This window comes from Aulonocara stuartgranti (assembly GCF_965226115.1).
Source record: "Aulonocara stuartgranti genome assembly, chromosome: 3".
Taxonomy (NCBI): domain Eukaryota; kingdom Metazoa; phylum Chordata; class Actinopteri; order Cichliformes; family Cichlidae; genus Aulonocara; species Aulonocara stuartgranti.
This window is the reverse complement of record NC_138941.1, coordinates 57611912-57629085: the sequence shown is the minus strand read 5'-3', so window position 1 is coordinate 57629085 and position 17174 is coordinate 57611912. Positions and strand designations below refer to the sequence as shown.

The following is a 17174-nucleotide window of genomic DNA, read 5'->3' as shown; positions in this document are numbered from 1 at the left end:
CAGGCCAGTCCGATTTTCTGGAGCCTAAGTTACAAAAACTCACCGACGAGGTTGATATTGAACATTTTTTGATTACCTTCGAATGCATTGCAATAGTGATGTTCGATTCGTGAACGAATCGTTCAATACTCGAGAATCACTTTACTGACTCGTGAATCATGATTCACAAGCCCAACTGACTCACTGACTCATCCCTGTTGCTGTTAGCAAACTAATTCCATTAGTAGAAATATATCTAGCTTATAATTAAAATTGTGGGGGGGAAAACAACAGCCAGTTTCGTAACAAAGGCATTTCTGCTCTGAACTGGAAGAAAAACCCCTGAGTAGAAGCTCACATCAAGAAAATAGCTCCTCGGTTCACAGTAGCATCGCGCTGCTAACATGCTAACAACACATTTGAGCTACTCACCCCCTCCCTTCCTGTGCTGAATCGTAAGCATAAGCAAATCACTCAGGACTCGCTCACCCCCTCCCTCCTGTGCTGAATCAAAGAGCGAACGAATCACTCAGGACTCGCTCACCCCCTCCCTCCTGTGCTGAATCATAGAGCGAGCGAACGAATCACTCACTCACCCCCTTCCTCCTGGCTCACAGCTTCTTCTTCTTCTTGGTTGGCAACCAATGTTAAGGCGCATTACCGCCCCCTGGCTCACAGCGCAGTGGACATTTAGATGAGAAAATATATATTTGACACACTTAAGGAAAATACTAATAAAATACATATAAACAAAATAAATGTTTATTAAGCAATTTGGATAAGAAATTGCTTAATTTTAGAAATGTTTTTGCTCTTTGTTCTCTATAAAATAGTTGGGTTTTTTTTTAATCATTCATCTTAGCAGTAGGATTTACATGAAAAGGGAAACAAATTAAGTTTGAGTGAAAATGTAAAATTTATGCACTCTCTGGTCAACTGACTCAGTGAATCAAATGACTCAAAACACCCGATTCACTTTGGTGAGTGACTCATTAACACTCGATTCAGTAAAAAGAATCAAATTTACCATCACTACATTGCAATGGCCTGTCGGTGGCAGAGACATGATTGGGTTTTTAACTTTGTACCGCTGCTTACGGGCAAAGCAAGAGGTGCATATGTACATATGGATGTTGATGATTCTTTGGATTATGACAAGCTTAAGGCAGCTATTCTTAATAAATATGATATCAATCCTGAGACATATAGGCAGAGATTTCGATCTTTTGATGTAAACCCTGCAGAAAGCCCCAAAGAGTTGAATGCGGGGCTGAAGAAGCTTTATGTAAAATGGGTCCACCCTGAAGATAAAACCGTTCAGGACATTGGGGAAATCATCATCCTTGAGCAATATTTACGAATGCTATCTCCTGAGTTGCAGGTGTGGATAAAAGAGCATAATCCACCCTCTGCTGCAGAGGCTGCAAAGCTGGCTGATGTTTTTGTGGCGAGGGACAGCCTTGGAGCTTCATGGCTTGGAAAATAAAGGACAGCCGGAAATCACTCCTGCAAAGACCAGCTGCCAATGTGAGTAGGGCTTCATATAGCCACCCACCCAATGGGTCTTTGAAGTCCCCGGCCAAAACCTTGGTATGCTATCTTTGAAGGTCATACAAAGCCCATGTGCCCTGAAAACTCAGCTAAATTAACCCAAATGTGCTTTGTGCCTTGAAACCATGATAACTCTGAGGTAAAATTAGACAGAGGGTTAAAGATGACATCAGTTGAGATTAAAGGTACTAATTGATACAGATAGCACACAGACTCTTGTACACAGATAGTTTGTCCTCTTAAATAGTATTAATATGACTGAGACGATTCCTGTTTGTTGTGTTCATGGAGATGAAAAGCGTTATCCAACAGCGGACCTATACATCAAGGCGCAAGGACAGGTTTATCTCCTGAATATTGGGGTTGCTGATAATTTTCCATTCCCTGTTATATTAGGCCAAGATCTACCTGTGCTGATTGACCTTTTGGATTATAGCCACACATGCAATGTTGCAGTAACTAGGGCTCAAGCTATGAAGCCAGCAGATGCCACTCAGACCCTTAGTACTCTGCCATTTTATGAAGCAGAATTAGAGACAGCACCCGGGAAGTTGCGCAAGTCCCGCATGGAGAGAAGGCGAGAGAAATTTCATCATACTATTGTGAAATAGAGATGGGATTTCCGGCTCCGAACCGACTCTTCGGGTTGTTTTGTTGCTTTAATTAATTTATTATTAACAATAATATACAATTATGCACAAAAGGAATTACTAACGTAAAAAAAAGTGGTTTTATTTATATATGTTTATATATAAATATATTTGGTGGCCCGTAGAGACAAAACACGTACAAACTCCAAAACACATTTCTAGCATGAACTGAACTTCCAAAGTGCTAGATCACTTAAATTACACAATTGAAAGCATGTGTGTATCGTTTGTGTATACACAGGCACTCATATATATTCAAATAATTTAAAAAAAGTTAATTTACCTGTTACTACCACACACCAAATCCAGTCATTGGTACTTGCTGGCTTGTGTAGGCACAAGATAACAAAAGCTCCACACTGCGCCCAGCATCCTGGAGCACTTCTGTTGTCTTTTGTACGTGTTTTGAGTTTTTATGTGCTTCTGAGTTTTTACGTGCTTCTGAGTTTGTACGTGTTTTTACGTGTTTTGAAGTTTGTACGTGTTTTGGAGTTTGTACATGATTTGAAGTTTGTATGTGCTTTGTCTCTAGGAGCCACCATAAATATACTTTTATTTGTTCACTCCACATAAAATGTAATAAATAAATCATAATACAAAAATCAACTATTCACACTTCAACATTTAACTATTTAAATTTTCAGCTTTTTCCTTTTACAAATTTAAAGTGAAAACAACACAAAACACTGCAAACCACAACACAATTAAATTTAAATTATAATAATAAAACAAAAAGAAGATGCATATTCTCTGTCATATGGGCCTGCATGAATAAACTTTCTGAATCCTTTATCATCTGCAAACGAAAATAGTTGTGGATGATTACTATACCTTTCTAATGTTGTCCCTGGCTCTCTTTCTCTCTCTCTCCCTCTGGCTCTGTTCCTGTGCTACTCAGTGTAACTACCGCCCCTCCCTCCTCTGCCCAGCGTAAAGTACAAGGCTCACGTGTAGAGTGAAGCGAAAAAAATAGGGCGAGAGAGAGAGAGAGAGGGTGAGAGAAAGAAAAAAAAAAACACGTGACGGCTCGCGATAAGGAGCCGGCTCACGTCTCAGGAATTCGCATGATAAGGTGGGGCCAGGTTTCACAATGAACTCACCCGAAACTCAGGCTGATTGTGACCCACACCCAGTTTCACACCTTGGCTCAGGCGATTAGAGGATCATCAGGGGGTCCTTTTGTCCCTCTGTGGGGGGTCACTCCCACTAGGTGTATAGCTGGGACTCTCCACCATTTGACCTTAGAACTGAAGAAGCTTCTCGGATGAGAAGTGAAACGTCTTCAAGGAACTTAAAGAAGTCCAGACGCATTTCTTTGCAATTATCAGTATGTCCCATCCATCCATTCGTTTCCTCCCACTGTCCAAAGACATGCACGTACTGGGGATAGGTTAATTGGTTAATCCAAATTGCCCATAGGTGTGAATATGAGAGTGCGAATGATTTTCTGTCTCTGTGTGTTGGCCCTGCGACAGACTGGCGACCTGTCCAGGGTGTACCCCGCCTCTCGCCCCATGACAGCTGGGATAGGCTCCAGCGCCCCCCGCGACCCTGAAAAGGATAAGCGGAAGCGAATGGATGGATGGAATGAAAAGTGACTGGACTTCTTGAAGACTCGACTTATTGAGATATCTTATACAAGGTGTGAGTGGGCATTAAAGTGTTTGGGAAGGGATCTCAAAACTGGATTATAGATGGCAGACATTTGGTGTCATAAACCACCTCCTCTGTTCAAGGGTAGTCGTTCATAGTGGACATAATAGTGGACTTTCAAATCAGCCTGACTTCCCACTTCCTGGATGTAAAGATTGACTACAATAGGTGACACCAGGAAGCCCATGGAAAAAAAAAAGTTTTTTGTTGAGACCCTCATTCTCAAAAGGGCTTTACATTCCTCCTGAGTGTTATGCGCCATCTAAAGGTAGAACGTGACGTCTAGTGGGATAACATTGATTCAGCAATTAAAGACATGATAAACACAAAAAACATAACTGGTGTGTACATTTTTTTTTAACTAACTTCAAGTTTTTTTCTTTTCATCTCTTTTTAATTGAAATTCTCCTTTACTTTAAAAAAATACCCACTGACATTTGTCCATGTTCAGGGATGTATGTAGCTAATTACTGTGGCTGAGTCGAGCAGTTGTAAAGATATAGATGTGGACGTGTGAAGTAATTGTCATTTTCTGTTAGGTCATGACGTTGGAAAGTTATAGCTAATCCGTCTTTACTGAACTACTTTAGTTTTTGCTCTGATGTCATGAAGACTTCAACCTAGTCAAAAACCCTAACTCTATGTTTTTTTTTTTATGTAAACACTTTTAAATAATCATTTAGAATGACAGCTCCTCATGCAAGCTGATTCTGGGGAACAACTGAAAATAGATTTTGCATTTTCTTAGAGGTCAGGATTATAGTGCATCACCAATGATGTCTTAGACACCTCAGGATTAAACAATAAAGTTTCTTTGTTCATGGCAGGGCTGGTGTTAGATCCTCTCCCATATTCAAACATAAATGGATTACATTTCTTTACTGGCAAAGCCTTGAATAAACATGAACTTTAAGAACTGTACTTTGCTTGTGTTGGAGAAAAATCAGGTGGTCTTCCAGCAGTTCATTGAAACAGGATGAGGGCATTGATGTGCCAGTAAAATCACTGGGTCATTTTTCAAGTTAAATTTATATTACCTTTTCTGTTTTGTGTGTTATGAGTGCATATGAGCTCTTTTCTCGTTTTCACCCCTGTGAACAGGCATATCCAGAATTGTATTGTATCGTTTAAATCTTTTAGTCTGTTACTGTTACTGTCTTGGAGAAACTGTAATGCACAATATTTCCTTAGGGATTAATAAAGTATTCTGATTCTTAAGACAAGCTGTCTTTAGGTCCCCACACAGAAAGGCTGTATCTGCAGATTGAGACCAAGAAGGAAGATCAGAAGGTCATTTTGCAAAGGTTTACTTTCTTTTCAATGAAATGAATGCTCTCAGTATTGGTTTGTAAACTCACTCAAATGTTACCCCGCTTTAGGTCATTATCAAGGTTAAATGTTAAGGTTCCATGATGAAGATGCTTACTATCCCTCTGCATGTGTGCACCATGATGGCTTTTGCCCAAATTTCATGTGTGTGTGTTTTTTTTTGTTTTGTTTGTTTGTTTACATAATATGTGATTGGGGAATAGTACATCTTAAATGTTTCAATCAGTTTCATGTTATTTTTAAGTGTTAAGTGTGCGAGACCATTTTATCTTTTAAAAATCAAGTATAAAATGAATGTTAAAAAAAATCAAAATTAACAAGGTGTGCAAATCAGCAGTGTTTTTAGATTCACAGTGAACAGTCAAAAACAGTTATGAGGTGTGTCATTGAGATACATTATTTTGTTATTAAATACATGTACAGTGATGTGATATGAGACAGACCACATCAGAAGTACATCATTGTTGTTGTTATTAAGTGCATGCGCAATGGTGAGTGGAGATATGTGTCCTACACCTGGTTCAGGGCCTTAATAGCCTGGGAGGAAAAGCTCCTCCTCATTCTCTCTGTGTTGGGCTCAAGGGGTGGAATTGCTTCCCTGACTTCAACAGTGAGAAGAGCCCATTGTCAGGGTGGGAGAGGTCTTTTCCTGGCTTTGGTACTGAACCACTTGGTCTAAATAGACTGCAGGTCAGCAAGCTCTTAGCAAATGATGTGTTTGGCAGTGAATACTGACAGTGTTTGCCTCCAAACACTACATTATCCTCTGGAATGTACTTGGGGCATAACACAACCCAAAAGGCATTATTTTCCACTCAAAAAACCAAAGCAGAGACAGAATGCAGTCTTCATTTGCAAATTGAACTCTCTGGCTCTCCCGCAGACGTTATCATAGATAGCAGTATTATTTCCAGTGTGGTACTGATGGTTTTAAATATGTTTATTACAAAACAAAACAAAAAATAAACTTTCAATGACCACTCTGGTTGCTCAATTTTCTCAAATCTCAATCAACAATCTCAATCTCAAAACTCACATTCCTTTCAAAGCTATTGGAAAAAAATAGTTTTTATCCAACTGAATGCGATTTTGAATACTAACGGTATTAATCAGGTTTTTCAGTCTGGTTGCATCTACATTCCACAGAAACAGCATTTTTAAAGGTTTTTAATGACATCCTTCTATCAAATGATCCTGGAAGCTCTGTGATTCTTGTGCTTTTAGATCTTACTGCAGCATTTGATACTGTGACCACATTATTCTCATCTCCCATTTGGAACACTGGGTTGGCATTAAAGGTGCAGCACTGGGTTGGCTTCATTACTATCTGAGTGACAGAATGTTTAGTGTTTATGTTGAAAGATGTTTGTCAACGTCCGCCCAGTGTTCTTGTGGGGTGCCTGAGGGCTCAATCTTTGGTCCTCTTCTTTTTTCATTGTACTTGTTCCCTTTGGACTCTATTCTTAGAAAACACAAAATATCCTGTCACTGCTACACAGATCTATGCCATATTTACTTGCCTTTAGCACCTAATAGTCCAGGCTCCATCCAATTCCTTTTAAACTGTTTTGAAGATGTCATGGCTTGGATGGCTCTGAACTTTTTGAGCTTGAATGAAAGCAAAACAGATGTAATTATATTTTGGCCTAATAATATCTCATGCAACCCAGTTATCAATTATGGTTGGCTTAGGTCAAACAGCATGTCACAAATCTGGGAGTCATTATGGACTTGGATTTTAAACTGAATAAACAAATCAGTTCTGTGTTGAAGAAAATCCTTTTCCAGTTTAGGCAAATAGCAAAGATTAAACCAGTTTTGTCAAGGCATGACTTGAAGGAAATAATACACGCCTTTATCTCAACTTGGCTTGAATATTGCAATGCACCTTATACTGGAGACAGCCAAGCATCCATCTCATGTCTTCAGCTTGTTCAATGTTGCTGGCCTGGTACACAAAGGCATGAACATATTTCAACTATCCTGTCCTCTCTTCATTGGCTTCCTGTTTATCACAGAAATTAATTCTGTGATAAACAGGCTTTTTTTCAGCGGAGTATGAGGGGACTGTTTTACAGCTCCATCCATTAGAAAGATAAGAGCATGTGAAAATTCCTGCAATGGTTCTACTTCCTGTTTTTGTCTTGAAAAGAAAGATACATATGACTTAGTACACCCATACAATTCCTGTAAAATAGTCAGAATCTTTTCTGGATTTTCTTTTTCCTTTTAAAGTCAATACTTAATCTCTTAAGTAGGGATGGGTACCGGTACCGGTTCTGACAAACGGTAGTAACCAGACCGAAAAGCGGCGCACATTTCGGTGCTTTATTTCGGTGCTTTTTTTTCCTGAGCTGTGATACACTTTAGATTCTAGCCAATCATTTTACGTTTCCGAGGATAGTAGGCGGGGCCAGGTATGTGCGTTCTTTTAGAGCAGAGCTCCAGATTAAAAATGCCCAAGGCGAAGCGGTCAAAAGTCTGGCTGTACTTCACAGCAAAATATGCAAACTCAGCAGCAACAAGTGCTTTAAGCTGATACTGTGATACTGTCAAAGGAGGTAACACCTCAAATCCGATGAAACACTTGGCGATGCATAGCGTTTTTGTTTTTTTGTTTTTTTAAAGCCGAGAAATGCGCCGTATTTGATAGCTTGCTGCGAGACCTCACACCGTGCACATCTACTGTGGGTGGGTTGCCTGTTATCGGACCCGGAGTTAGCAACATCCCCCAAAAACCCGAAGAATAGAGTCCTGGCCCCTAGTCCTGCCAGAGTAGCAGAAATGATGACGGATGATGATGGCAGCAGCAGCCGTTCTTCTCTGCGTGAGTAGCTTAATGTTGTCCGTGTGTAATTTACGTTGAGTAGGCTAACCACGTTATTACATTAATGCATGTAAGGTGAACTAGCAAACATCATCATAGCTACATGCGGCTGTCTTCTTGTTTGATGGCAGATGCTCCCTTCACCCTGGCCAAAAAGGCTAAAATGACCAAAGAAAAAGAGGAAAACAGCTAAACATGAGAGGTTTTTGGACAAAGTTTGTGTTTTTTCCATTGTTTAAGCACTGCTTCCAGCCAAGAGTGATACCATATATGCCCCATAGCTGTAGAAAAGGCTAACATTGTTATCTTTTTACAAAAAAAACAGCTGAACTTGAGAGGTTTTTGGACCAATTTTGTGTTCTCCATTCTTTAAGCACCGGTTTGAGCACCAGCACCGTTTCAAAAGTACCGGTTTGGCATCGGTATCGGATAAAACCTAAACGATACCCATCCCTATTCTTAAGTGATTCCTTCTAGATGATGATAAATGAACAGGGCTTGTTTGGCTGGTCGTGCCCTTAAGCCTAAACTTCTTCAACCCACTCAACGATACTTATACAGTCTTACCTTTGAACAATGAGCACTTCCTTTCATGAGGCAGGTAGATCACTCTCTGTTATTGGAACTGAAGCAGAGGAATACCTATGAGTAGACAGATTGGTGGAAGCAGTGCTGGTCCCAGGTTGATCAGGTTCTCGCTCTTGTAGCATCTGCCGATTTTCTGCTTGCAGTTGGGTTAGCTCCTCCTCCATAATAAAACAGAGGAGTATTAACTTTCTAGGACCTGGGGTCCACCTATGTGGACATCACATTCTGGGTTATTTAGACCAAAATAATCAATTTTGCTCTACAAGGGTGTGATATCCACTTACGAGCAGAGATGTGCGTTACTGTAATCCGATTACATTTTACTTTTTCAAGTAATAAGTAAAGTAAGGGATTACTATTGCAAAAAAGGTAATTCGATTACTGTTACTTTCCCGTAGGAACGCTGAGTTACTGCGTTACTAAAACCGTGAGTTTTTTGCGAGAATGCCTCATGACAATGACGTAAGCGAGTGCGACGTTCGTGACAACAGCTGTGTGCAGATCAACAATGGAAGTACTGACCTTATTTTGAGTTTGATTCCATAAAAAGTGACAAAAATATTAGTGTCCGTTGTGCGTGGGAAGAAAACTTTTTTATAACGAAAAAACAACCCTAAACTTCAGAGCAAGCACCAAGTGCGCTACAACGTAATGGGAAGTTCACAGAGAAACTCCCGGATTCTTCCACTGATCGCTGTGGCACACCTGCACCAGGACAAACCTCCGCCTTCCCCACTCCTGCTTTACAGGTGAAAATAGAGCAACAGGACCACTGAGTCTTTGATTTTATTTATTTTCTGCTGTGTTTTACTTGCATCTATTTGAAAGAGTGAGTGTAAACACAAAAAATATTTTATTTTATATGCTGGAATGTGCAGAAAATAGGTTTAAATTTTAAACAAATTTCTTCCAGTCAGAGAATGTTGCATATAATTACGTTTTTGCTTGATGCATAAAGTTAAAAGATTAAAACTAATAAAACAAGTTAAAAAGAGATTATGCAGAAAAAGTAGAATTGGGCTGAAAGATCTTTCGCTTTATTACCTATTCAGGTTATAAATCGTGTTTTTAAAAAGTAACTAAGTAACTAAGTAATTAATTACTTTTGAAAATAAGTGATCAGTAAAGTAACAAGATTACTTTTTGGGGGAAGTAATCAGTAATTAGTTACTGATTACTTTTTTTAAAGTAACTTGACCAACACTGCTTACGAGGACATTATACTGCTACTGTTCTATTGAAATTTTAAACAAATATCCTCATATGTGGCTGTCATTTTTTCTTAGGAACAAAAATCAGGTAAAAAAAGAAAGAAATCTGGTAATTCTTTGTTTTTACATTCACTGGGTCCCAATATGCTCAAATATCAAAGATAAATTAACAGTGTTGGGTAAGTTACTTTAAAAAAGTAATTAATTACTAATTACTTAGTCAATATTGTATTTAAAATACTTATCTAATTACTGTGTCAGAAAAGTAACTCAACCCTCCTGGGTCCAGGGTATAATTGGCCGTTTTTGACTACTTTTGATTTGACCTCTATTTTTCACCTTTAAAATGTGTTTTGCTTGCCTTGTTTGGTATCATTATTTTCAGCACAACCTCAAATATCTGAAATTTGAGTTATTCTTTCATTTTGGTATACTATATTAGCACAGTTGATCTAAATTAAGACAAAAAATTCAAAATCCGAGTAGAAAAAAGTTATATTTTTTACTGTATAACCCACAAACATATTTAACGAATCATTTTTCATAACTTGAAATACAAATAGAAATTGTACATTTCTAAAAATTATGCACAAGTTTTGCAAACAACAAAGTTATATGGTACTATTTACCTAAAAATGCAGCCAAGGCCTCAGGCGTTTTTTATATAACCATTTAAATCTATTTACAGAACAATCAGGTGTGCTGCATCAAATAAGAAGGCACACAAATTATTTGTGCCAGTCCAAAAATGTAGTTTGTGCTCAGTATAAGACAGAGGAGAACAGCACAGGCCTAAACCCTGCAGGTCTGACAGAACAGCGTTTACACTGGAATCTGCCTTTGACGGCTTTTTTAGAGCAAATATGAAATTCAGCAGTATAACTGACACACAATACAAGACAATAACTACACAACACACTAGCTACAGCCTCCAAACATGCTAAACGTCACTAATGTCTCACATATGAAAACTCACTCTCTCTCTCTGTCTTTCGCTCGCCCGCTTTCCGTTGCGAGTGTCACTCCTAAAAACTTCCCCTTCTCCCTAAACAACCAAATGTCACATGTTGCCTTATCATTTCTTTGATTGGCTTACATGGTAAACTCACACCAATAGGGAAGGGGTGTTTTTGCTTTTTTCACTCGCAAGCGGAGAGTGTTTGCTAGCGCTGTCTGTAGAAAATGCAGTTTTTACCGTTCTTCCCGCTGTAAACACCACTGTTTTGTTCAGAAAAAAAACATTGCGTGTATTTTTTATTTTATAACTCTGGTTTTACGTGGCCCATCAACACAATTCAAAAACTGGTATTTAGTTTGAAGTCCGCACTTTCAACCCAAGTTGAAATGGAGACTCTGACATGCTGCATGTTGTGTCGTCTTAAATTGGTCATGTGATTTTGACGCGCCGGAGGGTTAATTACTAAAAAAGTAATTTAACTAAATACTTCTTAAAATCCCTATAAACCTTGAGTGGGCAAACAATAGAAATTAAACTCTTTAAATAATAAATAATATTTTTAAAGACGTAGACTCTACAGTACGCAGCGGTAGCATCTCTTCCACAATGTAGCCTGCAATTATTTTTTTAAGATCACCTTCAGACGCTTTCTGTGCTGCTGAAGTAAAAATCACGTTTTGCCTGCTTAGCAGGAGTTGCCGCGGTGTTATCCACGGATGATGAACAAGGATCACTCAGAAGTGTTCGTCTATGCTGTCGTGTCAGGCGCTTCAGTAGATTACTCGTGCTATTAACAGCAGACGATAGTTTTTTGTCCCCAGGACATAGCTTACATATTACTGTAATGTTCGTGTCTGCTTGTTTCAGAAAAGTGAAGAGACGGGAATATGTCCATTTCAAAACACAGACACTCGCTTCAGCCGAGTCCGACATCTTCCGCTTTAGAATACGACTATGCAGCAAACTGGCGCGAAATGACGTACAGCTGCACTACAGCGATGTTAAAGCGGCAGAGTTTACTTCTACATTTAGAAGATAAATCATTGAAACTAAATAATGATATTCAGCGAGTTTAATTATTTTACAATGTAACGCAAGTGCATTGTAAGTAACTAATTAAAATACCTAAAAATGAACAGTAATTAGTTACTCTACTTTTTCAGTGGAAAAGTAGTTTAATTACAGTAACGCGTTACTTAGTAACGCATTACACCCAACACTGGAAGTTAAAAATGCATGCCATGAAAGATTTCGGGTGTTTGGAGGTTAAAGTACCACGTTACAATGATTATTTGCTTTAGTTTATATATCCACTGCTTTGAATACACATGAACGTTATAAAGTTTACCTTATTTGTTCTGGTGGCAGGTCAGGTGAGCTGCCTCCAGAACAAAAATAATTCATTGGACAAGGATGAGGGTGTTATCAGGCCAATAAAAGCTCTTGATCGTGTTTGAATTAGTCATTTCTTTCTGACTTGAAGCTGCATACAGTTGCTCAACACAGGCAAACTGACACTGATAAGGACAAACAAAAGGTAATTTTACAGTCGATTTATTTCTTCATTATTAATGAATAATTAGTAGTTATCTATTAAATATCAGTACAGCATTATGAGCTGACTGCAAAAGTAACATTTCCTAATATGTTTTTCAAACGTTATCATCAGATTTCATTTCTGCACCATGAAGATGCTGACTGTGTTTCTGCATGTGTGTGTCATGATGACTTTCACACACAGTCTATGTGAGTATTTAAAACAAGTATTTTTTTCCTCTCACTTTATCTACTTTATAATATACATATATACTCTGCAGATACAGAATATACATGCAACACATGACCAGAGAATGGAATATCTTAGATTTTTCACAAAAAAGAATTGTGTTTCAAATAAAACGTCTTTCAAACTGTCTTTGCAGCTCTTCCAGAGGAAACAATCATGCCAGGTGAATCTAAAAGTTGTCTTTTAATGAGAATATATTTTTTCAATACATTAATAAATAATGGAAGTTATTGCACTACAAAATTAATTGGAACCAAAGAACATTTTAACTCATGCAGATGTAGACAATTGGGGGACACCGCCACCATCTACAGAAGGTGAGTACTTATTGGAGTATGTGATTTTCTTTTATTCTATTTTATTTTTTTCATTCTTTAAAATTGAAGTTGAGCATAAGAAAAATCTATACTGTACAGTCGTGGCCAAAAGTTTTGAGAATGACAGAAATACTTGTTTTCACAAAGTTTGCTGCTTCAGTTTTTATATCCATATACTCTACAGTAGAATGTTTTGGAGAGTGATCAGATGAATTGCAAAATCCTTATTTGCCATGAAAATGAACTTAATCTCAAAAATTCAATTTCCACTGCATTTCATCATTCAGCATTTCATGCCATAAAGGGACCTGCTGAGATCATTTTAATAATGTTCTCATCAACTCAGGTGAGAATGTTGACAAGCACAAGGCTGGAGATCATTATGTTATGCTGACTGAGTTAGAATAACAGACTGCATGCATTAAAAGGAGGGTGATGCTTGAAATCGTTGTTCTTCCTATTAAACATGGTGACCTGCAAGGAAACACACGTAGCCATCATTGCGTTGCATAAAAAGGGCTTCACAGGCAAGGATGTTTTTGCTACTAAGACTGCACCTAAATCAACCATTTATCACATCATCAAGAACTTGAAGGAAAGCGGATCAATTCTTGTGAAGACGGATTCAGGGCGCTCAAGAAAGTCCAGCAAACACCAGGATCGTCTCCTAAAGATGATTCAGCTGCGGTATCAGAGTGCCACCAGTGCAGAGCTTGCTCAGGAATGGTAGCAGGCAGGTGTGAGTCCATCTGCACGCACAGTGAGGCAAAGATTTTTGGAAGATGGACTGGTGTCAAGAAGGGCAGCAAAGAAGCCACTTCTCTCCCAAAAAAACCCACCACGGACAAACTGATAGTCTGCAAATGTACAGCGAGTGGACTGCTGAGGACTGGGGCAAAGTCATTTTCTCTGATGTTTGGGACATCTGGAAAAAGGCCTGTCCAGAGAAGAAAAGGTGAGCGCTACCATCAGTCCTGTGTCATGCCAACAGTAAAGCATCCTGCGACCATTCATGTGTGGGGTTGCTTCTCATCCAAGGGAGTGGGCTCACTCACAATTATGCCAAAAAACAGGAATGAATAAAGAATAGTACCAAAACACCCTCCAACAGCAACTTCTTCCAACCATCCAAGAACAGTTTGATGAAGAACAATGCCTTTTCCAGCATGATGGAGCACCGTGCCATAAGGCCAAAGTGATACGTAAGTAGCTCAGGGAACAAATAATTTTGGGTCCATGGCCTGGAAATTCCCCAGACCTCAGTCCAATTGAGAACCTGTGGCCAAACCTCAAGCGGCAGGTGGACAAACAAAAACCCACTAATTCTGACAAACTCCAAGAAGTGATTATGACAGGATGGGTTGCCATCAGTCAGGATTTGGCACAGAAGTTAATTGACAACTGCAGAGGTCTTCAAAAAGAAGGGCCAACACTGCAAATACTGACTCTTTGCATAAACGTGATGTAATTCTCAATAAAAAACATTTGAAACTCATGAAGTGCTTGTAATTATACTTCTATACATCACAGAAACAACTGAAACAAAGATCTAAAAACACTGAAGCAGCAAACTTTTTGAAAACTAATATTTGTGTCATTCTCAAAACTTTTGGCCACAACTGTACACTCAGTTTCATACTTTCTTCTTTATTTAGTTGTTTAAAAAAATATTGTACAATAAGGTCATATAATACACATCATAAGCTTATGTAATCATACAGTGATTATACTGTATATAAGGACATGCTAGGTAACATTTTTATTTCTTAGTTTACATTTTGCTAGTATCTCTTCACTTCTGTAATTTACCTGCATTTTGTATTTCTTTTTAATGTTGTAGAACGTAGAAGGTAATCAATGACACCACAGCAATGATACACTAAAAAATATCTGTGGTTCAAACTGTCTTTGCAGCTCTTCCAGAGGAAACAATTGTGCCAGGTGAATCTAAAAGTTGTCTTTTAATGAGAATATTTTTTTTGATCCACTAATAAATAAATTTATTACCCTAAAAAATTAATTGCGACTAAAAAACATTTTAACTCTTGTAGATGCAGACTTTTGGGTAACACCACCAGCACCCCCATCTACAGAAGGTGGGTATAGTTATTGGAGTATATGAATTTATTTTATTTTTTCCTTCTTTAAAATTAAATTTGAACATAAGGAAAATCTGCACTGCAGACTCAGTTTCATGCTTTCTTCTTTATTTGTTATTTGTTTGCAGATGACTCATTTGGGGGCTGGCATCCATCTTGCCCAGATGGATGGAGTATGCACAGTCAACAGTGCCTCATCTTTGTTCCAGAAAACATGACCTGGGACGATGCTCAGGTAACAAGGATGACTTTTTTCCTATTAATAAATCTTACATTTTCTTGGTCACTCCATGCTGTTTATCCCCATCGTAGAATAACTGTCACTCTCATGGAGGACAGCTTGCATCTGTGTATGATGACTTTCAAGCTTATGAGATTCAAGCGGAGCTGAAGCGTGCTGGACATGATCATGGAGAATTTTGGGTTGGAGGCCATAATAGTCCAGGGGTAAATAGCACGATGTCTAAGATTTTGAGAAACAATTGTTTTTTTTTATGAATATGAATTTATATAATATTTTATTTTGCTTTAACAGAATCCTTCTTGGTCCTGGAGTGATTATTTGGGAATGTCTGCTTTTGCTGACTTTTGTAATGGAGACACAGTCGAAGATGAGCGCCACTGTTTGCAAATAACTTTTACTGGTAAGTCTGTCAAGTGTTTAAAAAAACAAAACAATCTTATTTGGATTCATTTATTTTGATTATCACTTCAAACTCATTACTACTCTATCAAGTGTTTTAAAAGTATGTATTAAAGTATATTTTTCTTTTCTTATTATTGCACTGAGCATTGTTTCTTATCCTAGAATATTTACAGTTTGTGTTCCCAGTGATGCATCATTAAATAATTGAGATTTTAGAAATAAAAAACAATATACAGTGTTCTGAAGTTACACAAAGCTATCATGTTATGTTCAAAACTTCTATGTACTGGGTTATTAATATGTGGATTAATGTTGTCCACTCACTAAGATGTTAATTGTGCGGTACAAAAAATAACTGTAAGTATTGTGTACAAACATGGTGGGTGAAACAGATTAAAAAGACAGGGACATTTATATATAGGCACAGAACACTGAATTGAGTAACATAAATGGCTGTGAATCAGGAAGTAAAACAGCTAATCACTTTTTGTGTCAGTCTTCTTGACAAATACCCTTTATGTAAATACCATTACCATTTACAAATACTGTAATTTCACAGTTAGTACTGAACAAACTAAAATTACACTTATTTGCTAAACATTGTCACCCCATGTTGGAAACCTTTTTAGTCTGAGTAGCACTGACTGAGTGTGATTTTTGTGTTTTATTTTGGTTTTCTTGCAGAGGAAAAGAGTGGATGCTTAGAGAGCATGGACTGTGAAACTGAGCTCCCGTCTATCTGTGGAAACATTATTATGTAATTGTGAATCAACTCTATAATGCATCAGTAAAAAGCACAAAGATCTGTGTTTTTCTTTCTCAGTGCTGTTTCTTTCTCTGTATTTCCACACCATCGCTATGATGCAAGCAATCAGGCATCATGTGCAATGAACTGGAGCTGAATTTTCTGTACGATTAAAAGAAAGCTTTCTGTAGACCTTTACTTTGTAGAGTGAACTGTATTTCATTCTTAAATTAAAACTATTAGCATTGAAAGAAATTTCTCTGTGATGTGTTAATCACCCTACCATAAGCAATTGAATACTTCTTTTTTTTTTAAATTCATGTCCAAATGCCCCGAAGGAGCTGTGCCTTCCATGGGATGAGATTTTTATTCATGGTGACATAGAAACTGTCAATCATGTTCTTCTGACAGCCAGCAGGGTGGAGGCATGGCTACCGACCCTGCTGGTTACAGAGATGTTCCTCCAAACTGCAGCATGTCTGGGTTAAGATAAGGAAAGTCAATGGTAGACACCAGAATAGGCTGCAGTCTGACTAAAGTATTGTAAACTCACTGAAAACTCATTGCTCTTAATTATCTGAATTATCCATTTAAAATATATTTGGTTAGGTTGCAGTCTTATCTTTAAGTTTGTTCCTTAAATTTATAAAGAGTCGATGGTTGACAGAGAACATATCAGGTGTGGAGCAGGGAAATTATTTTACTGCTATTGTTGAATAATCATCATTATTACCATTGCATTAATAATATAATCTGGAGTTTATATTGCATTCAGGGGTTAAACAGTGTGTCTTTCAGAAAGGCTAAAAGTAACAGGACAGGAAACAGGCTTGGA

General features: G+C 38.0%; 1 protein-coding gene across 1 annotated transcript; it reads left to right on the top strand.

Annotated features, from left to right (window-relative positions):
- Positions 1–11465: 11465 nt before the first annotated feature.
- Positions 11466–16537, top strand: LOC309703139 (uncharacterized protein; the record flags this gene model as incomplete). Its single annotated transcript, XM_082527849.1, has 13 exons — positions 11466–11506; positions 11614–11725; positions 12115–12119; positions 12230–12283; positions 12416–12492; positions 12669–12695; positions 12811–12849; positions 14764–14790; positions 14901–14945; positions 15077–15183; positions 15261–15395; positions 15484–15592; positions 16279–16537. The coding sequence occupies 13 exons, from the start codon at positions 11466–11468 to the stop codon at positions 16353–16355; spliced, it is 855 nt and encodes a 284-aa protein (XP_082383975.1). The 3' UTR covers positions 16356–16537.
- Positions 16538–17174: the final 637 nt, after the last annotated feature.